The 27,936-nt window shown below is 37.7% G+C and overlaps 2 protein-coding genes and 1 long non-coding RNA gene across 5 annotated transcripts in view; 1 reads left to right on the top strand and 2 right to left on the bottom strand.

Annotated features, from left to right (window-relative positions):
* Window positions 1-78: 78 nt before the first annotated feature.
* Window positions 79-4,912, bottom strand: scarb2c (scavenger receptor class B, member 2c). Its single transcript, XM_077737892.1, has 12 exons — window positions 4,663-4,912; window positions 4,246-4,403; window positions 3,525-3,669; window positions 3,076-3,267; window positions 2,880-2,971; window positions 2,537-2,656; window positions 2,148-2,326; window positions 1,955-2,073; window positions 1,548-1,621; window positions 1,261-1,312; window positions 1,044-1,196; window positions 79-932 (listed from the first exon to the last, which is right to left on the bottom strand). The coding sequence occupies exons 1-12, from the start codon at window positions 4,780-4,782 to the stop codon at window positions 894-896; spliced, it is 1,443 nt and encodes a 480-aa protein (XP_077594018.1). The 5' UTR covers window positions 4,783-4,912; the 3' UTR covers window positions 79-893.
* Window positions 4,913-5,906: 994 nt separating this feature from the next.
* Window positions 5,907-26,542, top strand: rai14 (retinoic acid induced 14). Of its 3 annotated transcripts, XM_077737852.1 has the most exons (21): window positions 5,907-6,208; window positions 7,533-7,609; window positions 15,677-15,807; window positions 16,979-17,067; window positions 17,400-17,464; window positions 17,593-17,650; window positions 17,986-18,056; window positions 19,754-19,860; window positions 19,976-20,157; window positions 20,316-20,341; window positions 20,693-20,779; window positions 21,003-21,086; window positions 22,141-22,245; window positions 22,616-22,717; window positions 23,354-23,947; window positions 24,301-24,767; window positions 24,881-25,049; window positions 25,160-25,327; window positions 25,417-25,575; window positions 25,653-25,718; window positions 26,163-26,542. In XM_077737852.1, exons 2-21 carry the CDS (start codon window positions 7,574-7,576, stop codon window positions 26,247-26,249), a joined length of 2,853 nt encoding a protein of 950 aa, XP_077593978.1. In that variant the 5' UTR covers window positions 5,907-6,208; window positions 7,533-7,573; the 3' UTR covers window positions 26,250-26,542. The 3 variants fall into 3 exon arrangements, with proteins under 3 accessions (XP_077593978.1, XP_077593980.1, XP_077593979.1); XM_077737854.1 differs by lacking the exon at window positions 20,693-20,779 and having other exon boundaries at window positions 21,006-21,086; XM_077737853.1 differs by lacking the exon at window positions 20,693-20,779.
* LOC144210901 (uncharacterized) overlaps window positions 18,505-27,936 on the bottom strand; it is a 55,636-nt gene continuing 46,204 nt past the window's right edge. The window contains exons 4-5 of the long non-coding RNA XR_013329482.1: window positions 27,029-27,152; window positions 18,505-18,674 (exon numbers count right to left, since the gene is read on the bottom strand). This is a non-coding gene — a long non-coding RNA (uncharacterized LOC144210901). The remainder of the gene's footprint in view (window positions 18,675-27,028; window positions 27,153-27,936) is intronic.

The following is a 27,936-nucleotide window of genomic DNA, read 5'->3' as shown; positions in this document are numbered from 1 at the left end:
TCAAAAGGAAAAATAAGCGTGAACCTGGAAGTTAGTCAGAAAAAAGATAGTAAAACAAGAAAGAAAAAAGAGAATAACTTGAAGCACGACGACTTTATTATTGAAATTGCCTCACGACGAATGTCCCAAAAGTTTTAGCTGAGATTCTGAGCGTGTACATAGATGTAAACATTTTTCTGTATCAGCTGTGAGCGGTTTTGTAGTATTTTGCTTGTTACACAACTAACAAAGTAGCAGGTAACCTAATAGAGTAACTTAAGTCATGCAACTCACTTCAAAAAATACCAACAGGCTTTAAAAAAAAAAAGGAGCAATTCTAGTGGTCACCTCGCAAAACATTGCATTCAAGAATACGATTGAAGAATTTCTTCCAACAGTTACTGGAATTAAAGAAAATACCGTATTTTCACGACTATAAGTCTTAAATTTTCTCCAAAATAGACAGGGCGCCTTATAATCCAGTGTGCCTTATATATGGGGAAAAAAATTAAAATGTGTCATTAATTGACGGTGCGCCTTTAAATGCAATGCGCCTTATAGTTGTGAAAATACGGTATACAATCTGAAAAATAATACACAAAAATCTTCCCTTTATAGTGTTAGTGTGCAATACTGTTGTTTTTTCCTGGTTACGTTCATTTGGCATTACCTCCAATAAAATATGCATTAAAATGATTTATTTACACATTCAATTTGAGGCCTAAATAAGCAGGATGTGGGTTTAAGTTAAAACAAAAAAAATAGAATTATTATTACTGGTTTTGATTAGTTTAGTAACGTTTAGGTTGATGCAACCGAGTATAACACACAAGCATACGTACACAGAAATCAAAAGGTGCAGATTTGTTGAATTATCTTCGGCAGGGAAAAATGTGGCGTTTCATTTCTTGTCTTTAGGACGTGAGAAGCGGCTGGCGTTCTGCAGGAGTACTCTGCAAATGGCAATAGTACATCAATATTGTGAATACTATTCACAAAGAAAGTCAATATTTGAAACAAAATACTTAAATGACAAAAAAAAAAAGTCCAAATATGTCAGTTACCTCAGGTAGCTTGTGACGACACATCATCAACATGAAGACTCCGCCCAACAGGATGCCGATTCCGATCAGTATAAAAGGAATATTTACCAAAACGTATTGTTCCACCACCGCGGCGTTCAACTTGGCCACCGATGAATCATCGATAATGACGCTCTGTGGAGAATGGACATTTAATACATGTTTTCTATGATGTATATTTAGGTATGTTTGTGTTTACCTCATTCAGATAAACAACAGGTAAAATCACTGTTCTGACGTTTCCAGTTTGACTGAAAAAAAGAAGAATATTCAAATTTCAATAATACTGTGTATGTAGTACATTTGTTAACATGTATTATAATTTGTATCATATCTTCTGATAATTTTGTAGGAAAGTCCCTTCATTAAGGTGATCATGGCATTCATTTGCAGTCACAAATGAGTCATATAGACAAAATTTTGAAGCAGTATGAACTCATATCAAATGATAATAAAATATATTTCACATGCATTTGAATTCCAAACCTGAATGTGTCAATTTTCTCGATGTAGACGTTGATTTGGAGACGTTTTGCGGCTTGCAGGACTATTCCAGTCAGCTGCAAAGCAAAAAAACAAAGCTGTCATAAATATTTAACCTGTGTCTACTCTAACAGTCAAAACATACTTAAAAATCCAATATTTACACAACTCAACTTTTTCCTTTTCTAATAGAAACCTTTAATAAAAATACATGTTTCTGCCCTACAATATCTCTTTTAATCCAGTTTATTTATTCATTAATTTTAATATCTGAAAAGCATATTTTTGTGAAAATTAAAAAAATAATCATGACAGGTCTAAATAGCAAATATATATAGAAAAAAATGAAGAAAAACTAGAATTCACCCATGAGAAAGTAGCCATAAAAAACAAGTGAAGGTATGTCTTACTGGATTGAGATCAATGAAGGTCTGATGATGTTCCTTGCGAGGCTTCATGCCGAAAACCGCCTCAACAAATTTCTCATCCGCCTGATAGAAGTGTGGTGACGACATTATGATCGGGGCCCCTGAAATCAGTACAAAATGGATAAATGATTCATTAAAAGGAACGGAAAATCCTTTAAAAGTGATGTTTCCCCACCTTTTTTGCAGGGCTTCACATTTAAAACGCCCGAGCCGAGGCAGTTATCGGCAGGGACGCAGAAACCTGCATTGGATGGGTTAATGGATACATTAGCAAAAACGTCACTTGGGGGAGTGAAGCGATAGCCGGGGAGTCCTTTCACTGCCACATCTGTGTCAAAAACTGCATATATAGACCTAAGAAAAGACAGAAAGGTGATGATAAGTGAAACTGATCAAGTTCTTGTTGACTTTAACAGTCATTGTTGGCTTCCCGGTGCTTCGGTCATATGTTTTGCTTATCGAGGGACCTGATTGGCTGTCAGCTTTGGTCATTTAATGTCAAATGTACATTGCACTTTTAGGGATAATCCAAAATAAAGTCAAATAAAGTGTCGCCTAAGCCACCTGCACAAGTCTGAGGAGAACATGTAGAGTATTTCATCCTTTGAGAGGACAGGATGAAAAGAGGCGCCGTCGGTTCCGTTGATCATGTTGCACTCGTCAGTTGTCCACCAATTTAGCGAGCTGCAAAAAAAGGAATAAAAATAAAATTGAACTGTACAGTTGTAGAAGTGGGAATACCATGCAGAGATTTGCTATTGACAATTTGAAGTCAAATCATCCAAGATGATGAAACAACACATTCTATCAGTTGGTCCTCTTTAACTAAATATCATATCATTCAATCAATTGCTCACTGATTGGAGAATAAGGCAAGTTAAAGGCAAGGTGATTGTTCTTGTTTTACCTTTGTTTGTTCCAAGTATCTACTCGGGCAAAGTCCATGTAGTTTTGCTGGCCCGTAAAGAACACATATTGACCATCATTGGTAGCATTGTTCTGTAATTACATTGCATCAATAAAACATGCAGTTAGAACAAATAGGAGTTTAACTCACGGCTAGTTTCCATAATAGAAACAATCAGCTTTATATGATTATCTACCTGGTAGAAAAGTCCAAAAAAGGGATCCACTTCAGGTTTGAAAGCGTGGATAGCTTTCAGTAGAGCGTCTTCATATCCCCATAGATGCTCCCCTACTGTACGTGTGGTGAACAAGCCCTCATCTTTGGTCTTCATGTAGGACGATATGAAGTTGGCAATAATAGGATCATTTTTGAACTTCTCCATCACCGTCTAGACAGCAGGGGGGAAAAAAGGGAGAATTATGGTGTCTCTCTTCTCAAGTCAAATTGACTTATTGTATTTTCACAACTATACGGCGCACCACATGATAGGGCGCAGCGTCAATGAATGACACATTTTATTTTTTTCCCATATATAAAGCACACTGGATTATAAGGCGCCATGTCTATTTTGGAGTAAATTTAAGACCTTTAAGTGCGCCTTATAGTGGTGAAAATGTGAGAAAAAAAGTTTTAAAGGGTCCTCACCAAAGCAGGGATGTTCACAGTCCTGATGAGCTCACTCTCCGGACCCCGTGACATGTCAGGTTGGAATATGTAGGTTTTAGTGTTGACTGAGGCTACTTTGGTGTCGTTATCTTGAAAGCTTACTTCTTCCATTAACCGGTACTCTCTGGATTAGATTGAACAAAAAATAAAAAGGTAAAAGAAAGAAATTGGCCATGGAAAACTGCTTTTTGTGTGACGTTAGTTCATTAAAAAGGGTGCTGTTATAATGAATTATATGGAATTCCATCGTGGGGGTTTTAAAAAGCACAAAAGTAACCAAATATTATGGTAACCTGCATTTTTAACTATTTCTAACATACGGTAGGGCATGAAGTATGCAGCAAAACACTAAAAATATAAAAACCACACAATGATAAGGAATAAATAATACATTGCACATTGTTTGAACAGTGTTGGGAGCCTGAAATAGTTGATTATCTTGTTTTACTATTTCCCAACCTGTTACACTTGAAACAAAATAAACATTCAACCACTAAAACAGTTCTTTTACTAGCAATTTTACTGGAAGTCCATATTGTATTCAATGAGTTGCATACATAGCAATACAATATAAATTATGGCAAAGCTGCATCTTTATATGCCATTTCTGGACAAGATACGTCTGTAATTATTCTGTGAATATTGCACTTTCTGGACATTTTTTTTATAATAAAATATTAGGATACAATACATTTATTACCTGTAAGTGTAAGGTCCGATTTCCTCGACAGCAGGCATGTCTCCATCCAACATTTCCAAGGGATTAGTTAGGTTGAAGAAATAAAACTGCATGTAAATCGGGGCTGGTGGATCCTCCCAAGCATCAAATGCATCGGTGCCATTCTTCAATACGATTTCCTATAGGAAAAAAACATAGAAAAAAAGTGTTACATTACAAAACAGAAGCTGACCAAGCTGAAATTGGCATCACGTGGAAATGGAGGTCATAGTGTTGCAGTATTTCACAACAAAGTAGGCCAGAGAATGATTGAGCACATCTTTCTTTTTCCCCTTAACATTAGCAATTCAAGCAAATAGTTTTTTTAACATTTGATCAGCCTGATGACCATATATAGCATCCTAAAATTCATGTCAGACTAGATCAAGACTCTCTTACCTTTTCCACCACTCTCTCGACTATTTTCGAAAAGATCCCTGACAAAGCTAGTGCGATCCCCAAAATGAGAATTAAACAAGAACAAAATCCGTACGCTAAAACAAAACACGCTTTAAACATGATGGATCCGCACTGGTGACGTCTGATCGTGACAGGTGACAATAACAAATGCCACCGAAAACGCCCCTGAGCCTCAATGAGTATAATGCGTATTTGTTTTGTTATTCCCGGAAGTTACCGCATTTCAAAGACTAACTACTTGCCAAGATAGATACAGGCTAAGGCTTTCTTGTTTTGTCAACCTACTCCATCCACCAAAATGCTGTAGTTACTGGTTACACATTGCCACTAGAGTTCAGTATTTTACTTATTATGTTTCTTAAAGGCTGTTGATGTAACTTAATCAATTGTTAAAACAAACCATATCAAATATTTGACCAAATTTAAATGCTAGTACAAATTAATAATATGTACAAGGAAAAAAAATCACCAAAAATGGAAAAAGTACAGTACCTACTATTAGGACAGTTGGCTCAACATGTAAATGTAACATTTGGATCTTTTTTTCTCTGCAAGGAAATGAAATAAATGACAAGTTTTGTATTTGAGAGTTAAGATGAAGGGTTCTATTATGCCCTCATCTGAACTTGACAAGTCAGATCAACATGCATCAGTCGACCAGATTTGACATGCTACTACTTGCATAAAAATAATTATTTTTCATTTACTAAAGTCTGGTTGCATCAGACACAGACATGCCTTAACCAACTCACATAGTTCCAGAGCAAAAACAACAGTTTAAAGCCATCATTGTGAAATTCCCAACTTAAAACATTTTCAAGTCCCAATTTCTAACACCAAGTCTAAAACAAAGTGGATGCCCCGAATAAGGAGTTTTTAACACCAACCCTTCATTCAACCATTTTTTAAATTAAATTATGACCAAACCATGTAAAAAAAGACATGCAATCATATTACATTCACGTTTTTCATCAATTGAGGTGTTTAGAAGGAGATCTATTTTCCAAATACTCTTGTGATCTCATATTTATGCTTTTTAAAAAACTTTTCCCATCACGTATGAGAAAAAAATACATATAAAATGTAGCTTGGCTCCATAACGGTTGGAAAATGTATTTATTTGATTTATGAGCAACAAAGTCCACCCCCAGCCTCCTCCTCTCCCTCCCCATCAGACTATGAATGGAGCACAATAGAGGACCCTCCGCCCCCCTCCTGCACTCATTGCACGGCTCCGTCACGAGAGCCCGATTCGTTGTGACGTCAAATTCCAGTCCGATCTAAGGGTGGGGGGCTTCCACCAACAATCCCAACTTTTAATGAATGCATCCGAACCGGACCGGACTAGTGTGTCAGTCATTCGGTCTGCCCGAACGGTTTTCCCCCCACCCTGCTTCCTCTACATCCTCCCACCACTCGATCAGCGACAGAACAACGACTTCGCTTCCTACAAATCCGCTTCTTTTTTAGGGGCTCCCAAAAGGAGAATCCCTGCCCGATTCCCTGACATTTGTAAATCGAGAGGGTAAGTGTAAGCAATTCTCGGTTAAAAGAACATTTTGAGTTGTGGATGAAGTCGCGTCCAAAGAGTAATTGACGCGATCGTCTCGTTCTGCGCTTTAATCGTGGCCAAGATGCATGCTTTCGCTTCTTGTGGATCGTTTTCAGTGGAAAACATTCGATTAGTTGGCGCAATGCAAAAGGGGGTTACTTTAACATGTTCGCGGATTTTTGTGAACTAACCTGCATGGCTAGAATGTTTTGCAATTCATTTAATGTACAGATTGGTTCCAATATTCATTGTAATTAGAGTTGCACGATATCATTTTTGCTGATACTGTACCGATACTACTTTTTTTTCCCAATGAACACTTAATATTTAACTATTTTAATGTTAAATTACTGCATACTCACTTGAAGGTAATTAATGGATAATAATTGATGGGAGAGTGTATCTTGGCCAGAGGAAGACCACTTTTTAAAAATTCATTGGGTGACATTGACGGTGGTGGACGTCCAATCCCTTTTAAAGTAAGAGGGATACTTAGGGTCCCTTTTCTCAATAAAATTTTGGGAATCAGTCATTTCAAATTGGAAAAATTCCAGATATGCATTTGACTCAAGTGGGAATTTAGGGTAATTGAATGCAGCAATAACTCATTCGTGTATAAATCTGAGCAATTATTTTTGTTGGAAGCAAACATCTATGCCAACAAAATCTATTTACTAACATATGGGGGGATTTCAGTCTAATTTGGCTCTTTCTTTAACTTCATCCAGGCTTGCTTGCAACAAAATGTTTCTATAAAACAATGCTTTTGTTTAAAAACATTGTTTTATAAACTGCTCTAACAGTGGCCTTACATTGCTTACAATGTAGGTCTTACTTTGGAAATACAAGCAGCTGCAGGAGAGCATGGAAACATAATGAAGCAAAGTAGTCTCATTACAAGGTTGGAATGCTCAATGGAACACTTTCAGTGGTAAATCGTGGACAAGGTCATTTGGGACACAGACATACACACACAAAAAAAAGACTCTTGCTTGAGGGAACTAAGGCAGAAGTACAGTTGCCAAACATCCCACAGGGTTGAGAGTTGATTTAAAACATTGAAGGAAACCAAAGAAAGCTGGAAACCATTTGCAGTGAGGTTCAAATTAGAATAGCATGTGCTACTTTCAAACTGCCTGTGGCTTTTGGAAAAGGTGAAATGTAAAAGTGGGATCAAATTGATCGTGTTTATTTACTTCTATGGTGTTGGACAACTCAAAATATAAAATGTAGTCTGGGAACAACATTTCAAAAGAATTGCTGCCTCACCCTCCCAACCTTCTTGTTTTTTTTCCAGCTGTGAGTGAGCGAGCAACTACATGGACTACTAGACTGAACATGAAGAGCCTTAAAGCCAAGTTCAGGAAAACTGATGTAAGTACAAAAACACACACTCGTGACGAAGTAATAACTGCGCTTAGATCAGGGGTGGGCAAAATTTTTCGGCCTGGGGGCCACATTGACTTTAAAAAATGGACAAATAGACCGGGATCAGCACAAGATACGATACATATAAAAAAGTGCATCCGTTAATAGTACATATAAAACATAAACAGAAAAGAAGGACTAAAGTATTAACATACTCATAACTCATCATTAAAGTAAAAAGTATAAAGTACAAAGTCAAGGGCCGGATTAAAATGCCTGCCTTAACCACTAATTGCAAAAAAGATTGATATTTAAAAAAATTAACAGTAACCCAAACAGTTTTTAACTTTAACATGCATATAATCTATTTAGCATCCAACACAGCTCACAATTTTGTCACCAGTTGGGAAAACCATCTAACACGCCATGCTTTGACAGTTTTAATTGCCCCCCAAAAAAGGTCAGAGTTAGGAGATGAGGTCGAGAACTGTGATTGATGGAGAAGGGGGTGCGAAAAATAGCGAAAAAAAAGCCACAGAAACCAGACTTTTCTCAGAGTGACTCCAGTGTGGGAGTGCTATTGGGCTCAATTCCAGCAAAGGCCACAATTCTACAGCTCCACTTGCACATTTGACCCTGCAGATGATTAATCCATGTTTAGTGAAGAATGTGTCTATCTCTACTTTTCCGTCTATCATATTGGACACTTACAGGAAGTGTGGCGTCTCCGCTACGTCTGACTCATCCGCTGTCACCATTGTTTTCCTGAGGGTGAAAGAACTCAAATGCAGGGAGGAAAACTAGTTCATTTGTATTTTAACAGGAGGTTACCTAAGTTGAGGATTTTAGCCAATGTTTACAGCATGATGAGGTCAATATAAATGAAGTGTTATTTGGAATCCTATTAGGTGGAGTAATTTTCCACTTTAAATTAGTCATGATGGAAGTAGTTTGTGGAGTATCTATAGTAGAGGAATTCTGGTATTGCAAAAAAAATAATAGTAATACTTTCCCGGGCCACACAAATAGATGCGCCGGACCAGATTTGGCCCCCGGGCCGCCACTTTGACACATGTGGCCTATATACTTCAACTTTTTTTGGTCTTATGCGGTGCAGTTATACAACTAGATGGGTGTATTCTCATGAATTACATGACACAATGTAAGGGAATGCGACGTTTTTGGCATTTCTTTCAAACCCAAAAATGTAGAAATTTGGGCAAGGCACACTGCCCGATGAAAGTAAATGATTTCTAATTCCGTCTGCTACGCGGGAGCGGACAATTGCATCCATTGTTGAAGAAAAATGTCGCATTCATCGTTGATCTGCAAGGTTTCAACAGTGGACTGCATTGGCCTCACCTACTTGTGCTTTATAAGCTTGTTTTTGCTCGGAAAAGGTTTTAGTCATGGGCATATTTTCACGCATTCTAACGGCGACATTCGCCCTTTGTCGTCCCCAGAGAAAGAGACGAGTTGCGGATGGGAAGGTTGCTTAGAAACACCAGCAAATCCGTTTTCATTTGTGTGTGTGTGTGTGTGTCTTTGCACGCATCGCTCCCACATTCTATTGAGCCCTTTGATTGGCCTACTTTTGTTTTTCTCTTCACACTCTCTGCTTGTCCATTAGTTTGCATTCAGTTTAAACTCGCACACATGCACACACACACACACACACACACACACACACACACAACAGAAAAAAAACCTTGTTTTCAACCATACTGATGAAAACAAATGGTGGTCATTAAAATATCAGGATATAATGTCGCATTGTTTAAACTCCACAGCCAAAAGTCATTCCATTCCTTCGCATTAGAACCACAAAGAGACCACAATAGCATTCAAATACCTCTTTTCTATTTTGAGTTTTGCTCGTCTGTGACAGTTTACCAAGGAATGTTCTCCCTGAAACTAGCCCTTAATGATCAGTTTTACCAGATATCACAAACGTCATCCTTTTTCTTCACAACCAAATACGCACATTGGCTTATTTTCTATAAGTCTGCCACCTTCTCCAAAGAAAAAGCTCAATAATCATTCACCAAACGCCACAATAATGATTAATAATAATTCTCTTCAAGGTTTTGAACAATGAAGAAGTATTTTGGGGGATCTATCATGTCCTTGGACATTTCCGACCTCTGTACTAAACTTATAAATGATGTCACAGTAAACTTGCACAGCAATTTTGAGTGCATGCAGACTTCAAAAAGGGGGGACGGAGCCTAGGTTGCTGTATCACACACACTTGGGCATGCAAGGTCAACATGACTCAGAGTCTGTTTAAGATAATGCATGTGTCATTGCAGTTGTTTGTAGTAGACATGTCTGGATTATTTGGCCTATTCGACTGTATCATTTGTATAGTAAATAGTGTTTGTGGCCTATGAGGCAAGCAGATGAGTCATTTGGGTTCAAGGGGAAAGGATTTGGCAAAGTGCCACTATGAAATATCTCAATATATATAACAATCGACAAAGAAATGATGCTGGAAGAGCTGTTTTACATTACATATATACATATATATACATACATATATATACATACATATATATATATATACATACATACATATATATACATACATACATATACATACATATTACATACATATATATAAATACATATATATAGATACTTATATGTATATACATACATATAATAAATAAACAAAGACCTAGCAGCAATATACTACAATAACAATAAAGAAAGCTCTGCCCATATTATCAATATTATTCTGGTAATTTTCACTATTACCTTCAAATTCAGGCTCATTATTCCTTTCTTAGTAATATTATGTAGCCTTTTGTTCTATTGTCTATTTTTCACATCCCCTCACAAATTGTCAAGATTAAAAAAACAACAAAAATGGCTCCTACATCTGCCAGACTAGGTGGGATTAACCCCCTTTACTCATTTTAATGTTCACATACAGTTGTATCTATCCAATCCACTGGCGCACGTGCATATAATTGATGTTCAGATTACATCTCCTCGCACTCCACACATCTGTTCTACGGCGTCAATTAATCCGGGGGAGTCATAGCAATTGAACAGCCAACTAAACAGGTCATGTTTTTTTGGCAATTCCAAAATGGACATCTAATTTTAGCTGTGAAAATATTGCAGGAATGGGAAAACTCCTTATCAGCCGTAATGGAATGTCTGCTGTTTTTAAATAAAGCTGTGCTCCATCACCACATGCTGATCATCTGAAAACATTTCCCCCAGAATGCTTTGTGTCCCGATGAGATAAGAGAATTGAGCCCAGTACATTAAGTAGAGATATAGAAAAGCAGTAAAGTTTAATTCTTGGCAATGAAAAGGGATTTTCAAGTTTAATAATATGGGCATCTAAGTTCTTTGGATTTTATATGGTGTTTTTTTTATATAGTTAAAGCGTCTATGTGGAAGGGAATGTTTTATTTGGCTTAGTCTAACTCGATGTGGCTAGTCTGAGTTTATTCTGGCTTGGCGCAGCAAAAGGGTATTAATACTGGGAGTGACAGTAAAGCCTCAGGGAGAGACCCTTGGTAATCCGGGGGGAGGAAGGGCGGGTGTCTGTGTTGACAAATCTGAGCTCGGAGATAGCAAAAAAATAAATAAAAAAAGACCCAAGAGATCCTAATAATCTCCGTTTTTGCTGTAAAGGCAATGAAAATAAATACTAATCAGTAAATTCCCATGTCGGGGGCTTCACAGAATCTATCAAGCATTATTTAAAAAAAGAAAACGGATGTTTTTTTCGAGTTTTTGGTCTATCAGGGAATTTTAAATGTTACTGTATTGTTCTGTAAATTTTAGCATTTTATTAACTGAATGTTAACTTGAGTCAATAGAAGATTTTTGTTCTAACATATTTTTTTGTTTGGCTTCATTGGATTTAAGAGAAATTTGTCTCAAAAAATCATTTGGGAGAGTTTTGGGTTTTCACTGTTTTGATTTGTGGCTGGTTATGTTTTCAGTACTGCAGTTTTCATTCCGTTTGTTTAGTTGTACCTGATGATTTATGCAGTAAAAATGAAAGATTTACAGCTTCTGTGGAGTGGCCAATTCAAGCAAGTTTCTTCTTTTTTTTATGCCTGACTGCTTTGGCTTTCGTGTGCTGATTAATGGAAATGAAGCATTTTTTTAAAGGTTTGAGTCACACTTGGTTTAATCAGCAACTCTTTTTAAGATGCTATTTGATTTTCAGGTTCAGTACTGCGTTATTTATAGGGCAGGAAAGACTATTAGTAGCCCGAGGAAGTCGTGTCTGAGGACTATTTTTAATCTGAAGTTGTCTTGATTTACAGTTGCAATGCAGGACATATGCTATCATCCTATAATTTGATATAAAAAGAAATAAAACATGCTGAAATTGAGTGCTTCATTTGCAAAACACACATTAAGATGAAAAATGTTATATTTAATTCCGTATTTTTGAACTAGATGTTTCTAAAAATCCTAATAATTTAAAAGTACTGCAGAAAATTGTCAATTTACACTAAAAACGTCCATTTTTTAGAGACTTTTCACATAGTGCAGAACATTATAAGCATGTGAATTGATTCAAAGTCATCCTAAACTTTTGTGCAAATCCTGACTCCCCCCTCACACACAAATAAAAGATGCATTGTTTGAAGATATCTGAGAACATCTGCTTTGTTGCAGATAAGGCGTTTGCAGTTACCAGCCACATACGATCAAAGGGCACAGATATTGTAAACATGTCGGCCTCTGGCTTTTCTTTTTTTTACTTCTCTCTTCTTATACTCGGCTTATCATCTCCCTGTCGTTTTCTAACAATGCATTATAGTTATATATGAGTTTGGGTCAGTTGTATATACTGGATTGTTATCTTGTTTTTTTAGATGTTAAAGTAAAAGAGCATCTTTTGAGTTTGTGTCATAGTTTGACTTCAATTCAAGGCAGATTACAGAATTGTCCAAAGTTTTGGTTTATAGGGATGTCATTCTTAGTCACAGATACAGAAACTTTAACCATTATACAAGAGTAAAGATCCGTGTAATGTCACTGAATTGCAACTAAGAAAGCTTGTAACTTATCCAACTTGTGAACCTAAATCAATAAGGTCCTAAGTTCTTGTCTGCTTAAATACTTGTTATCCCTACAGCCCAAAAAAAAACACCTCCACCTGTATTTTAAAAGGAAATAGAAAAGTAAATGTTTTTTTTTTTTTATCCAGCTCCATCTGCTGTCATTTAGCTGAGTACTGTTTTTAAAAAATAACATTGATATACACCATAGGAAGTACTGTTCCCCAATCACTGTTTTTTTTTTTTTTTGTGGAGCAAAGGATGTTCAAAGAAACAGAAATCACTCTACGTTGACATGTTTGACCAAAAAAAAAACAGTAGATAAATAAACTAGGGTGCTTTGTAAGTTTATATTTTTCTCAGGAGTTTAAAGAAAACATGCTTTAAACATTAGAAAGTTTTGTAAAAATGAGTTAGACAGGTGAAGAAATATTTAACTGTTTTCCACATTTACTTCCTCTTGTTTTTCTAAATTGCTCCTCATTCCTTTTACAATTTATTTTATCTCTTGTCCTTGCCACAAGCTTCTGCCCTGGATAAACAGGAAACTCTTAGTATTATCAGTTTACACTTTTTTTTCTGGCTTAATGAGTGTCTGGCTAAAACAGCGAGGGGAAGGGAGTCCACACCCTCTCACATAGACTACTAAGTCAATTGAATGAACAAGATTTTTTAATGAAGAGTTCTTGGTGGGATGTCTGTTGTCCCAGAAAGTTACAAAGGAAGTCAAGACTATTCCATTTCCCAGTATGCATAGAGTTACAATGACGTTACCGGTTTACAGTATCACTGCAGGATTAGTAGCCAATGACGCACTGCCGGTGGAAAGGAAAGTGGCCAAGGGACGGACTGACTGACTGTGCCATGCATGTGGCACAAAACAAAGTTTTAGACGTACACCATGATCATTTCCGGGAGGAAAATTTAGGGTCAGTTTATGGTATTCCCATCGAAATAAACTTTCAAGATAATGGTGAACATTTTAAAAGGCTATTTAACATATATCCCAAATTTTATGAAATTTAAGTAGCACTTTTTTATAGTTTGGCTTTGCCTGCGACTAATAGTCAAGTTAGGTTATAATTATCTAAAAAACTGATTTAACAGATGCTCTTTTAGACTTGTTCTACATTTTAATATTGTTACTATAATTCATTTTTTCTTGTAGGATAAAACATTGTGTGAGATTATATTATTTTTTATATTTTTTTTCCTCTTTGTTGTGCATTGTTTGGTTGGTATGACTATATAACCCCCCAAAAAACATTAATAATATTTTTTTATTATTAAATTTATAAGCCACAGATTTGGAAAATTAATATGAATCAAAATATTTTTAGTTAGAAATGAAATTAATCTAAGTATCTCCCTCAGCAGTTTTTGTTGTTGTTAAAACTAAAAATATATCCACCAAAAAGGCCCATAACATACTTCTGTTCCAACTTTCAAAACTTTCAACCACACAAAAGTGGCACTACTTTTCAGCATGAGACCACTCAGTTGACTTCAGACTGAGTCATGCTCTCTGTAAGCACATGATTCTTTTTTTTTTTTTCATCAGCCTCTCACCATGACGCTACTTGGGCCTGAAAGTGGAGCAGCGCATTCCGCTCCACTTCAACCTGTCCTTGACAATATCGTCTAAATGCTATGGGTGTCACGCTGTTTCACGGGGACAGCCTTTCACATTTGTTTGGCCCATAACAAGCAAACTGCAGAGCTGTGTTTCCCCCCAAAATATTGCCTTTTTTCATGTTTTCTGTTTATAGGGAAACATGCAAAGCCTATGGCAATTTCTTTCCAAATGTGAACCCATTTGTCAATAGCACGAGCTCTCAGTGCAACTGATTTGATTCCAATCGTGTGTATCACTGAACTTTTGAAGTGTTTTGGGTCATAAGCAATAAATACACTTACAGTTGACAATATAGCTGCAAAGATGGACTCTATACTACTTAAATTTTCTCCAAAATAGACATGACACCTTAGTGTACTTTATATATGGAAAAAAATGTAAAGCAGTGAATGAGTTCTACTTGGTAGAACACCTGGTAGCCATATATCTCCTCAACGTGACCCTTGTCTGTGTTTTATGATACAATCTGTTATTTTCACGATGTCATTCAAATAGCTCATCTCACGTTTCTTTAGAAATAGTCTGTCACCTCGTCAGTGCTTTCAAGTCTTGTGTCTTTGCAACTAGATAAGGCTCACATTTCTTGAACGTACACATCTTGAGTCAGCATTTCTACCATTCTTTTCAGTTCATGGTAACTAACTCTAAAGTCTGTCTTGCCGAGTTGCCATTCTATCGGTTTCAATGACAGCCGAGAGTTTTCTTGCCAATTTTCCACCCGCTGTGCAGAATGTATCTTACTGATTATGCTTGTGGTTTTGCCACACAGGCTATTTTCACCTTCTATTTTTATAACAAAATACTGTGGAGGTATTCAAAGCACAACAATTTACTCAGTCAAAGAGGTCATAACATTACGTTGCATAGAGTCACTTATTCGAATTCCCATAAGTTTTGCACTGACAAAACTCAGTTTAAAATAGAATTCTAACTCACAGTTGAGTTTTTTTGGCAACTGTGGTGCCATTTTTTGTGGAATTTTCTCAATATGAGCTCATGCTGCGTACAAGAATTGCCTGTCTTGCCAACAGAAGGAATTTGTGCCTGTTATGTACATGTTTTTTATGCGCCTGTGCAAACTGGAAATTTCTAATGAGAACAAATGTATTTGGTGGGTTTTGGCTAAGCCAAAGAAGCATTCCCTCACTGTGAGAAACATGACTCATGAGAAGTATTAAGACTGAATAGAACATTTTGAACAGTCTTTGTGTAAACATTTTTTAAGAATATTTCTTCCTCCACACCTGATGACTGAAATTTAACTCAGTCCATTATAAAACCTTTAACTAACAAGACATTGTAATGAATTTTAAAATATTGTGTACTCACCCCTTTGTTGCACAGTGGCAGATAAGTTTAGGAGAAGGACCTTGCTAACACTTGGTGTTTCCATAGGTCAATGAATGGAACAAAAATGATGAGAGGTTGCTTGCTGCAGTGGAGCATGGCGAGGTGGAGAAGGTGGCATCCCTTGTCGCTAAGAAAGGAGCCAGCGCGGTGAAGCTGGACAGTGAAGGAAAATCGGCGTAAGTCAAAAACAAAGTCATCTCATGCTTTTTCATTTTACATATAACCATTCAACTTCAGACCTTTGTATTGTTTAACACTAACACGCAGTTGAAGTACTGAATATACATAACTTTTCAATTTCATTATACATATACATGCATATCCACCCTTGGAAATAAATAAAATGCATGAAAATGAAGGTTTGTTAAAAGTTTGCTCCATTGGCTGAGAGTCTTAATATTTTTTTTTCCTTTTCAACATAACACCAGATGACCCGCATGTGTACCACAAGCTGTAAAAACACAACGCAAAAAGAACCCGCCAAAAGCTGGCACGCTGGCGAAACAAATGCACCTCGCACGTGTAGTTCACATCATTGACCTTTTCCCACACACGCCAAAAGACAAAGCTAGCAGCGTACAGATAGATCGACCTTTGTCCGTCATAAAGAATGCGGTAGCTCAGTCTTTGCAAGACTACTGCACAAAAGGAAAGTCCATGGCATCGTCATGGTGATAAAAAGCAGTTCGAAAGGCATGTGGGCATAGTTGCGGTATGCATGAGTGTAGTCCATGCCAAAGGGAATCTGCACGTGATGTCATTTACACAATAGAGTTGGAAATCGGTTCAAATGATTGTCTTTTAAAGTCACATTCAGAAGTATTAACAAGGTATATTTTTCTATCATGGAGTTGGATGGATTTTTCTTACTGGAATTGCTTTTTAAAGATGTTAAAGATATATGGTTAGTCATTGCTCATTGGTTAATTATATTGAAGCATTATGCATTAGATATACTATATTAGATATACTAGATATACTATATTAGTTATACTAATAATACTATATTAGATATACTTGAGATAGTATATTTAGTATATCTAATATAGGATATTAGATATACTAGAAATACTATATTAGATCTACTATATATACTATACTAGATATACTACAAATACTACAATCATAAATATTGAACAGGCTTACTGTGTTTACATTTCAAGACCCTGAAAGTGGGAAACAGTGAAAACATGGAACTGTGTCAGATAATAATAATAATCAGGCCTCTGCTGGTATGCAACTTAATTCTTGCTTTCTCAATCTTGAATCATAATCTAAATCATCAACAATTTCACAATGTCACTCGACAACTTCATGCATTTATTTTTTATCTCTTTTTGTATTCAGTCTTCATGTTGCAGCATCACGAGGTTACACCGATTGCCTTGCGGTTCTCTTATCACACGGCGCTGACCCAACAGTGGCTGATGCGGCAGGTATGTATTTTAAACGCAGTTTTGCAGTATTTTATGGCTGTACTTGCAAACTGGTGAACATAAACAGTGTAGCAAAACCATATGAGACTGTATTATACATGCACATAAAATAAAATATGCAGTTTTTGACAGTTAATTTTTTACAAATAATGCAAATGAATAACTATAGAATTTTTTTTTTGCTCATTTGGCAGTTGCCAAAATGAATTAAAAGCTTAATTAATATCTGAGTTGAGTGCTAATGCCCAATAGAATAGGCATAGGTTAACAAATAGTTTGCAGTATTTGTACTTCTATTAAATAACAGTTATGCTCTGGTTATTCTATAACAGGTTTAAATCCATTACACCTGGCAGCCAAGAACAATCATGCCGAGTGCTGCAAAAGACTCATTCAGGTGACTTTCATTATTTTGAGACAGTATTTTATGCTATTTCTTTAAAGATAGTTGGATATGTATGTGAGGGAAAATGAACTTTTCCCTTCTGGAATCCTAACTCATTAGATATCCTATTTTCCTTCTAGAGTAAATGTCCCGTAGATACAGTTGATTGCTCAGGAAGAAGCGCTTTGCATCATGCTGGTAAGTATTCCAACAAATAGAAAACTCATCTTATTGATTTATTAAGGAGAAGCTTGTGGGAAAATGTCTCTTTTCATACTGTGAGCTCTCCTCTCATATGTTTGGAATCATTGGCTATTTTTGGAATTAAGTGATTTAATGGAATTAAATCCAACATTTTTTTTAATTATCACAGAAATTGCCAGTCTGGCATTTTTTTAATATTCAATTGGATTATCCTATGAAAGAATCCTTTTATAATTGGTTTGTTTTGTCAGAAATCGGCTTAATCCGCAATCTCCAAGGAATGTTGCTGTTAAAAAAAATATATTTTGTCTGACTCATTTCATCCGCAGCTCTCGGTGGGAAGATCCAAGCTGTCCAATTTCTGTGTGAACTGAAAAGTGCTATCAACCTTAAAGATGCCGTACGTACCTCATCATTCCTGCCTTTTATTTTAATGCAAACACAGAAAGGTCTATTTGGCCTCACACGTATTTATCTGCACTTCCACTCTGCAATTTACTACCTCAGTTTAATGTCACATTTATGAAGATGCAATAAAAATTGCAAGGGCACCCATACATTTATGCATTCATTTACTTTGAGGAACATTAAAGCGTGCCTTGCATTTACAGTAACCCCTCAAATATCGCGGTTAATGTAGACCAAACATTGCCGCGATAAAAAAAAAACACAAAGTATAATCACCCCATTACAACTACCACAACACATGTTTGTACACAAGTACAATTATCAAAACGTGTACTTATTATATATTACAGCTATAGTCATGTCAAAAGAGCTAATGTATTAATATCTAAACATATATGTATATAAATTTAACTAATTTAAATACTGTACTCACTGTGAAAATAGTTCTTCTCCTCTTGATAGAAATCCAAATAACAGGAAAATGGAAGTTTTAGTCCAAGTCCTTTGAGGTATTACTTGAGGTATTGCTGTATATGTCCATGCTAGAGTACTGTAAGAAGTACTTTGAAGCTGCAGACATGTGGTCTCCATTTCAATGTTTCCTTCATACCTGTGGTTGGATGAGGAGATAGAATTTTATATTATATTATATACACATACACACATTCTACATATGAAGCAGACGCAGGCCTGTTTAAGTCTTTAGAAGGCTCTGATAACACTTTTTTCTCTATGCACGACTTGCGGAAGGACATCAGACTTGTAATAAAAAAAAAAACATGACGTGGCTGTTCCATGATACTTTCTTGTCCTCTTCAGCTGCACAACTGTCATCATGATCTATATTTTTTTAATTGTTATGTACAGTTGATCAAAAGGGTCATGACTTGATGTGATGCATTACTCATGAGCTCATTTCCCCATTGCTGGTCCTTTTAAGACCTTTACACTCTAAAACAACTAGAAATAAGGACAGTAAAGTTAAACAGGTGCTGCTGTCTCACAAAAGCAGTTTTAACAATGTGATTTGGAAATAGAGTAATATGCCAAAGTCACAGTGAATGACATGTTAGGTTTATCAGTAAATTTACTGCAGTTAAAACCATTTCAGAATCCAATATAACATATATATAACAACAATACATGTCTGAGTGTTAATGCGAAGGAACCGTGAAAGTAAACATGCTATTCAACTGCTGATGGATTCAAAGTTCTGCTCCATTTTAATGTAATGGAAAGCACATAAATGAGTTCCAGGCTCAAACATATGCCATCATAAAAACCCCAGAGTGACAGTGTTTTGACATTTTCAATTGCAGAAATATGAAAAGAACCCAAGCCAAAGTATATTTTCAGTATACTGATACTTGAAGAAAACCTATGAAAGCTTAAAGATTACCACTAAACCTCCTTTTTTGAAGGCTATGATCTTCCTTAGGCATTTAGGTTTGTGTGCTAAGACGCCGTCACGCCATTTTGGTCACATTGCTCTAAGAATTCTCTCACCAGTGGCACACATTCCTTTGAACATACCATTCATGCCCAAGAGTATAATGTCTATGTGCCAAAGTCAAGCCACATTTGTTATTTCACAGGTATATAATAAGTCTTATCTTTGAATCCGAATGACGGTTATTTCCTTTTACTCTTTGTACCTTAATCTCATTACTCTTCTTCTACCCTACCAAGGACGGGCACACCCCTTTGCTCCTGGCAGCCAAACACGGCCATGCTGAAGTATGCATCACTTTGCTAGACTGCGGCGCTGAAATCAGCACTTCTGACAACAGTGGCAGGTAGGGAAGCAAAACTACAGGAATTTTGCCAACAACAACCCCCCAAAAAAGCTTTCCTATCCACAAATATATTATTCTAGTGTAATCATCCACTTTTTTTTAATGTATGGTGCAGGACAGCATTGATGCTCGCCACACAGTCCAACGCGGTGGCCGTCGTGGAAGTTCTAGTTCACAGAGGGGCCCCCATGTCCGTGGTGGATTTGAACGGGCACGATGTACTACACTACGCCAAATTGTCAACAAATTGTGAGGTCAAAGCTGCACTCACGGCGGCTTTGACCAGGCAGATCCCAGGTGAACACCCTCCATCTGACACCTTTGCACTCTAATATTCAAGTACAGTAATAGCTTCATGCTTATTGGTGTTAAAGCAGTTAAGACTGCCATCTGCTGTACAGTCTTGGACCAGACGGGCTAATTATTAAGAAATTTGTATTTTTATGTTTATACAGATCCCAAGTCCTGTAGAAGTCCTGCGGTAAGAACAAAAAAATATTCTTTAATATTCATCATTTTCCCCACAAATTAATTAAAATAAATTGTTGCAAAAAGTTATTATTTTGTCAATGTTGAGATCATATTTTAATGTAGCTAGACCAGACACCACTATATACGGCAATACCACATACAAGTTACAAGATTAAAAAAAATATTACTCTTATTTTGATTATCTCAATATCTTTCTATATTAACAGTCTCAGCTTGTATCAGCCTTTTAGTTGTGATTAAAGGAAACTCAATTCTTATCATTTAGTCATTAAGGCTTCTTGAACTAACTAACCAACACTTAATTCACTTCTCTCTGCGCTCTTTGCTGACCCTTTTATAGCATGATCAAGTAGCTATGATAAGTGATGAACGGATCACAACTCCCAAAAAAAGAAAAGCACCTCCACCTCCTATTAGCCCACTGCAGGTAAATAAATGCATGTCTCTGTACGTCTGCTTGTATCAATGCACTCTGTCTGCACATTTGTAAACATACTGTAGTAGACTGGCCTGTTTTCTGTTAGATTTTCAAAGCCTAGAACCACTAAAAATGCAAAAAAATACCGCAGTTCAACCATTTTAGCATATCTAAGTGTGGGAATCATACATATAACCGAGTGTTTAAGATTTTCTAAACTTTTTTCCAACAGCAGAGGTCTGGAATGTCCACTCCATCAGTTTCTGGGACCCCCTCATCCAACAAAAGTGATACTCCAAAACGATTCAACTACAAGGTAATAATCTAAACACATAAGATAGCGTACGCCCATTCACTTACATACTATCATTGCACTTAATTGCTAAATTTGTGGGATTTTTATATGCCTTAGCTGTACACCAATCACCCACCAGATAACTCAATCTCCACTCTATAGTTAGCCACTTGGCTCCCTCTGCCAACCATACGTGAGTAACGCATGCAAGACAATTAGAAATGGCAACATGATTCACAAAAACAGAACATAAATTGGTCAAATATCAACATCTATAACTAATTATGGCTGTATACAGTATTTATAATCCTAATCACTTGTCACAACTCAAATTAAATAATTACATATCTCTATATTTTAACACATATGAAAGCTACTTTGCCGCTTCTGTTTATACTGGATAGTTTTAGGTTACAGCACCACTTGATCCATTTGTGACAGGTCAGTTTAAGGTCAACTCAAAAATAAATTGAGTGGGAACTCTGACATTATTCTCACCTAATGCAAAATATCTGACAGATAAAAGTCGTGTAAAATAGAGCCAGACGTTTCACATCAATCACAATGCGGAATCCCATGCTTCATTTTTTGAGCATGGATAACATGGAACATATGTTCCACGGATGACTTGAATTTATTTTAAAAATACTGTAGAACTAACCCCAAACTGGTTTGTATGTTTGTTCTGTTAACACGCCATTTGTTGGCATACGCAAAATAAAATGAATACATTCTAATTTAAGGCAAATTATTTAGATGAACTAAATTTGCAGGTAAACATTGTCTCATTGACTGCCATTTAGCCTCTAGTCAGATTGGATTTGTATAAAAAAATAACCACAATGCTAGCGATCCCAGTTGAAATTAATTTTATGTGGATTACAGTAAATAGTAGTGAACAAGTTAAAAATATAGAGTGCAATTAAGTAGAAAACAAGAAAATGCCATAGGAAAAACTAAATTAGAGGCCCACCTCCATCTACTCTCTCTTATCCTTTCCACATCTGCACTCCCACTCACTCCACATTTTCCCTCACCCCCCTACAACTCCCTCCCTCTTGTTCTTGTGCGGAAGGAGGATGAAGTCCAAGAGGACTTGGAAAGGCTTCGCAACAACCAGAGAACCATGCTGTTGGAGACAATGGACGACTTAAAGAACGTCGATGAACTGGATCCAAAGGTGATTAAAACGTAACAATATCTCTCAAGACTATGCATGGATCTTTTAAATATGCCTCTTCTACAAAGTAACTATAAGTATATAGTGTGATAGCAGACTATTTAGTATAGACAAGTGCTAGTCTGTTTAAAAAATTAATAGAAAGTATTCTATTTGTTAGGAAAGTTTGTGTATTAGAAAATTTGGTGCCACAAGACATCTGTTTTGAGCTAAAATAGTTTGCTTTCAGCATTCTTGGAGAGTTTTAACCACAGCTTGCATGTCAGGACCTGTTTTGTATTTGACTGACTTTCAAGTGGTCTCCAGCTCATACCTGCTCAAGTGACTTCACCTGGTAACGTATACTATATGTCATCCTATGCCCTAATAGGTGGAGCACGGAGTTATGGCATCGGCTGCTCTTGTTTCAGCCCTTCAAGCTAAGATTACAGCACTCACTCTGGAAAACCAGCAATTGGCCAGCAATTTTAAGGTAAGACTCAATAAAAGACTCCTGCTGCTTTTTCACTGCATTGTAGCAGCAGGGCTCACTCAGCTACACCTGCTCTGGTTTTGCGAGCTTGTTTTTGCACTAACAATACGTCATCATGGAACGTATGGTGTTGCTTTGACCATATTTGTCCATTGAATTGAAGTGTGAAAAGATTGGAATTGCATCCGACTTGAAAAGATCAGAAACGTGTCGCAAATTGCAAAAACATCAAGATTGACCAGCCCCATCATTGACCCAAGGTGGCCCCAACAACCTAATTGAGAAGTCTGTTAAAGTATTTGCACTGAGAAACTTTTAAAAAGTACTAAAAAGGTACATTTAAAACCTTTCACAGGCAAGTAGGTTTGTCAAAAGTATTCATACTAAAATGAATGTTGTTTGCACAAACAACTTGTCAACAAACTTTATTTTGTACAACTTTTAAAACACTTTTGCATTGTTCTTGTTAATCTACTGGTTGGCAATGATAGTACATCCAATTCAAGTTCACACTTCTTTTTTGTGAGCAGTCTTGTTGACAAAAAAAAACATCCATCGCTCCAAGCGAACGAGGACGTGAAAGAAACCAGCCGTCCCCACAGCATGACATCTAACGCCTCCTTCCCTTCCACGCAGGATGAGTTGGAGCTAGCGGCAGCTGCACCCTCCACCGCCCACGCACCGGGGGAGGACGGAATCGAGGAGGAAAGAAAAAGGGGGAGCCAGGAAGAGACACAACTGTTAAGACAGGCGCTTGAGAGCGTCCAGATGAAGTTGCTGGAAACCAGAAAAGAAAACCGCTCACTTCAGGCTTTGGTGAAACCCGAGAGGAGCAAAGAAGTGGGCGAGGGGAAGGAGGACCACGCCAGAGGTAAAGGAAAAGAGGAAGAGTTGATCGAGAGCCTGGCCGAGCTGCAAGCCAAGCTCACAGACACTCAGGAGAGATACCACCAAGCCGTGGAGGAGGCGGATGAGTTAAGAGCGCAGATGGGAGGCGACACGGCCGATTGGAGTCGGGCCTCCGCGCTCCAGCAGGAGGTGAAACAGTTGAAGGCGGAACTGCTGCAGACGAGCTGTGAGCACCAGAATGCGGCTCAAAGACTGAGGGAGCTGGAGGAGGTGATGAGGGAAGTGGAGCAGGAGAGATTGGAAGAGAAGGAGAAAGAGGGGAGAACGGAAAAAGTGGAGGAGCTGTACAAGGAGGCGCAGGAGGAGATTAACATGCTCCAGGTACACTTTAGTCCATCTATTACCATCAGGTAATTGAAATAGACGTCATACGGACATCATTGCTGTATAGTAGACATTTAATTCATGCCACAATGATGAAAAAATTGTAAACTAGATGGGCGCCAACTCAATTTAGATTCCTTTGTCCTCATGCAGTGTAAACAGTCTAATTCCGATTTGGATCCTTTTTGTATGCGGATATAAATCCTGCACCGTGATCGCTCAACCATTCACAATGCAAAATATGGCAAAGTTTGAAAAAAATGACAACCCAAAGCCTCCATCAAGGTTTATATTTACCGACGCGTATTAAGTCACTGAAGTGTTCACTTATTAAGTTTATTGTTCATTAGGAGGCTCTGAGGGGGACAGTTCCCGTGGAAGCCGCAGCCAAAGATTTTGAAGAAATGAAGTGTGAGCTCAACGAGGTCATATGCGGACTACAACGTCGCCTATTGGAGTTGTCGCACTCCTATAGCGAAACTCGGGCTCAACTGGGCGCCACACAGAAGCAGCTGTCCGAGAGCAGCCGGGCACCGTCGCCACCGTCGGAAGAGATGCAGCAGGAGATGCAAAACCGGCTAGAGGAGATGCAAATGCTGCACGCCGACGTGGAGGAGAAATACTCGGCAGCCATGGAGGAAATCTCGCAGCTGAGGAGGGACGCGGAGTTGCAGGCGGAAAGTTCTGTGGATCTCGCCGACCACACTCAAGTGATGTCGTCTTTAGGAAACGCCATCAAAGAGCTGGAAAGCCAATCGGATTGCTTGAAAGAGCAGCTCCGACAAAAGACGTTGCAACTGGATGCTCTTCAGAATAGGTGAGATGTCAAATGATACTATTTCTTTGTAGAATGTTGTTTGAATTGTAAATTTAATCTCTTAAGGGGTATTTTGACTATGTTTAACCATGAAGTTGTTTGCTGACTTCAAGGCTAACGGTGGAAAAGGACAGCGCCCTGGAGGATTCTGTCTCTGGTGAGGAGCACGCTAAAATGAGAGATCAGCTGGAGGGCGAGGTGCACCACCTGACACAGCTCCTCCAGGAGGCCCTCAGGAAACAGGATGAAATGGCTCTGGAGGCGGCTGACGCCTGGCAGAAGGTGAGGGAAGAAGCTTGGGCTCAAAGTGGCTTATGTAGAGAATAAAATGACAAGAGCCCAAGGGTAGGCACTATATTTTCATTTACATCTACATTTTGCTCCTGTGAAAGGCACGTGACAATCGAGCAGAGCGGGAGGCCATGCAAGAAGTCCTGACCTCAACAGAGAAAGACAACTCAAATCTGACCTCCAGGTTGGCCGAGTCTCAGGATGCTGTGGGTCAACTCAAGCAGCTGGTTGAGAACCACGTGGCCTCCGAGCGGGAGAAGAACAAGCGGGTCAGTCACATTGAAAGCCAAAGCGACCCAGGCGTGGCTTTTTGTTGCTTTCTTCGAGAAATAAACTGGCCTCAATGTGTATTGTGCAGATAGATGATCTGTCCCGGGAAGTGGCCAAGTTAAAGGACGCCTTGAATAGCCTATCACAGATCTCATACGGATCAGGGTCGCCTACCAAGAGACAGCAACAGAACCAACAACTGGAGACCATGCAGCAGCAAGTCAAACAACTGCAGTATCAACTTGCTGTAAGATTTCTTTCTACCTCCAGTTACGGGACACTTAAACTATATTTTACCTGACGCTTTGTCTCTTTATGCAACAGGAATCCAAAAAGCAACACAATGAGATCGTGTCGGTGTACAGGATGCATCTTCTCTATGCTGTTCAGGTACTAAACACCATAAATAATTCCAAATATTTTCATTTTTGCCAGCAAAACACCATGTTTTACTCCTAATATTACTACTATACCAATGCATTTGTTTTTTTTAAATACACTTTTTTCATTCATTCATTTTCTCAACCACTCATCCTGACAAGGGTCGCGAGGGGTGCAGGAGACTATTCCAACAATTGGTACAATCACCAAGTCCATGCATATCCCTAAACACACATTAATATTTGAAATCTTGAATACTAAACAGGTCGGTTGGGCAGATTTGGCGAGAAAAAAATAAACATTTACTACTTTGAATGGAGTCCAGACCACAGAATAATTGGTCAAGATAAACTTTAGAGAAACATTGAATTTCAAACCTTTGCTGATTTGCACTTGGCCAGATTGTGGTTTAATCCTGAAGTTGATAGTTTGTCCTTTACTGATGTGTTTCAGGGTCAAATGGACGAGGATGTGCAGAAAGCCTTGAAACAGATCTTGATGATGTGCAAGTTGCCAAGTCAAACCAAGGAGGCGTGCTGAGACGCAGTGAGCCAGCTCCAAAGCCAACAAACCCAAAACAAACACACTGAAGTCAACTGCTACTGCTGCTGCTGCCAATGTCATGCAGAGGCAGGCCTGCAACCTGGCATGCCTCTGGACTTAAACCACCTTTGCCTACAAAGTCATCAGAATCCCAACATTCATTAACATCAATCAACAAACCAACTTCCTGCACATATGCAACGTATTTCACAAATATGGGACGAAACCAGCAACCTTGAACCACTTCTGTTACATTTTCTGTAAAAATAAAAGCCTTATTGATACTCCCATTTTGTAGTGTCTATTTTTACAATACAAAAATGATATTTTTTACTTGTTATCAAACTGTGTAATACTTTTCCTTGGTACAATCTAAATTATTTTCCCCAATAGCGATGCATGTGATATTGCAGTTATATTTGCATGATCGTTGTATGTTTTTTTTGTCATTTCTTTCCACCAATACTAAAATGTATTTTTGTCAAAGTTACTGTACTCATTTTTGAATGTGATGCTTGTTTTGTTCTTCAATGTAACAATGCACTATTTAATCTACTGACCCAATATTTTTTTTTTAATTTACATCCTTTATGAAATAGTAAAGGGTTGAATGCCATATGAAAGTAAATTAAATGTTCTAGCTCCATCTCATGTTTAGTTTTGCAATACTTTTATGTTGTGTATCTCCTTAAAAGTGTATTTCTGTGCACTGTGCCAACAGCCATACAACTTCATAGTTAACTTTCTGGTAATAAATAAAAAGGAAACAAACTTACCTGATTTTGTGATACTTGTGCCTTCCTCTTACAAACATAATGGAGCAGCCTAATATGTTTTTTTTCCTGCATGGTTGTTTCAAAAACAGCATCGTCCATCTGGGTTTAGGAATTCTTAGTATTTCTAAAGGGAATAAAAAAGAAAAAGTCAGGTTTGTTTTCTGTGTTTAACAACAGTTCTGCAGGCAATTCCTAATTTCAACATAAAAGCATAGAAAACACACTTAAATAAAAACAACTTTGCATTTTCCTTTATCAAGACAAATGAGACCCTTTTTGTACCCCCTCTTGTGGCCTAGTATCATACAAAAATGTTAGTTTTCCAGTAGATGGCAACATTTACCAAGGTCTGAATATTGATCTGGCATCCCTGACTCATAATTTGTGAAGGTTTTTTTTTGCATGGGTTCCCATTGGCTTTGTATTTTGAGTTATTTTTTTAGTTACCCCAAAAAAGGTACTTCATCTTATACAACTGCAAGGCACAAAGTGTAAAATAACCGTAATTAAGAAAATAAATGGATGGCTGGAGGAATATTTGCACGGTTAAGTTTAAGTTCCATGCGCTATACTAGTTTGTCGTCAAGTTGTCCATGTCATCGCTCTTAGGCTGCTCAGATGTCACCGCCAAACTGGCTCAGCATCATTTATCTTCACTTCAGTTTCCTTTCAGCAGTGGCAGGGGGAAAAAAACCCAGAAAAAAACAACACTACCTCTGTGTCCAGCCCGCTGGGCAAAGAAACATGCAAGCACACACATCTGTCTCTACACAAACTTCCTATCAATTGTGCCTTGCCACTCATCGAGGCCTCAGGGTGCTCATGCTGTGATGCCAATACATCATAGTTGAAGGTTTGTCAGTCAAGAAACTCGATCCATACAAACTAAGATAACAAATATACATTTG

The sequence above is a fragment of the Stigmatopora nigra genome, chromosome 17, assembly GCF_051989575.1.
Source record: "Stigmatopora nigra isolate UIUO_SnigA chromosome 17, RoL_Snig_1.1, whole genome shotgun sequence".
In the NCBI taxonomy this organism is placed as follows: domain Eukaryota; kingdom Metazoa; phylum Chordata; class Actinopteri; order Syngnathiformes; family Syngnathidae; genus Stigmatopora; species Stigmatopora nigra.
This window is presented reverse-complemented; position numbering and strand designations above follow the sequence as displayed.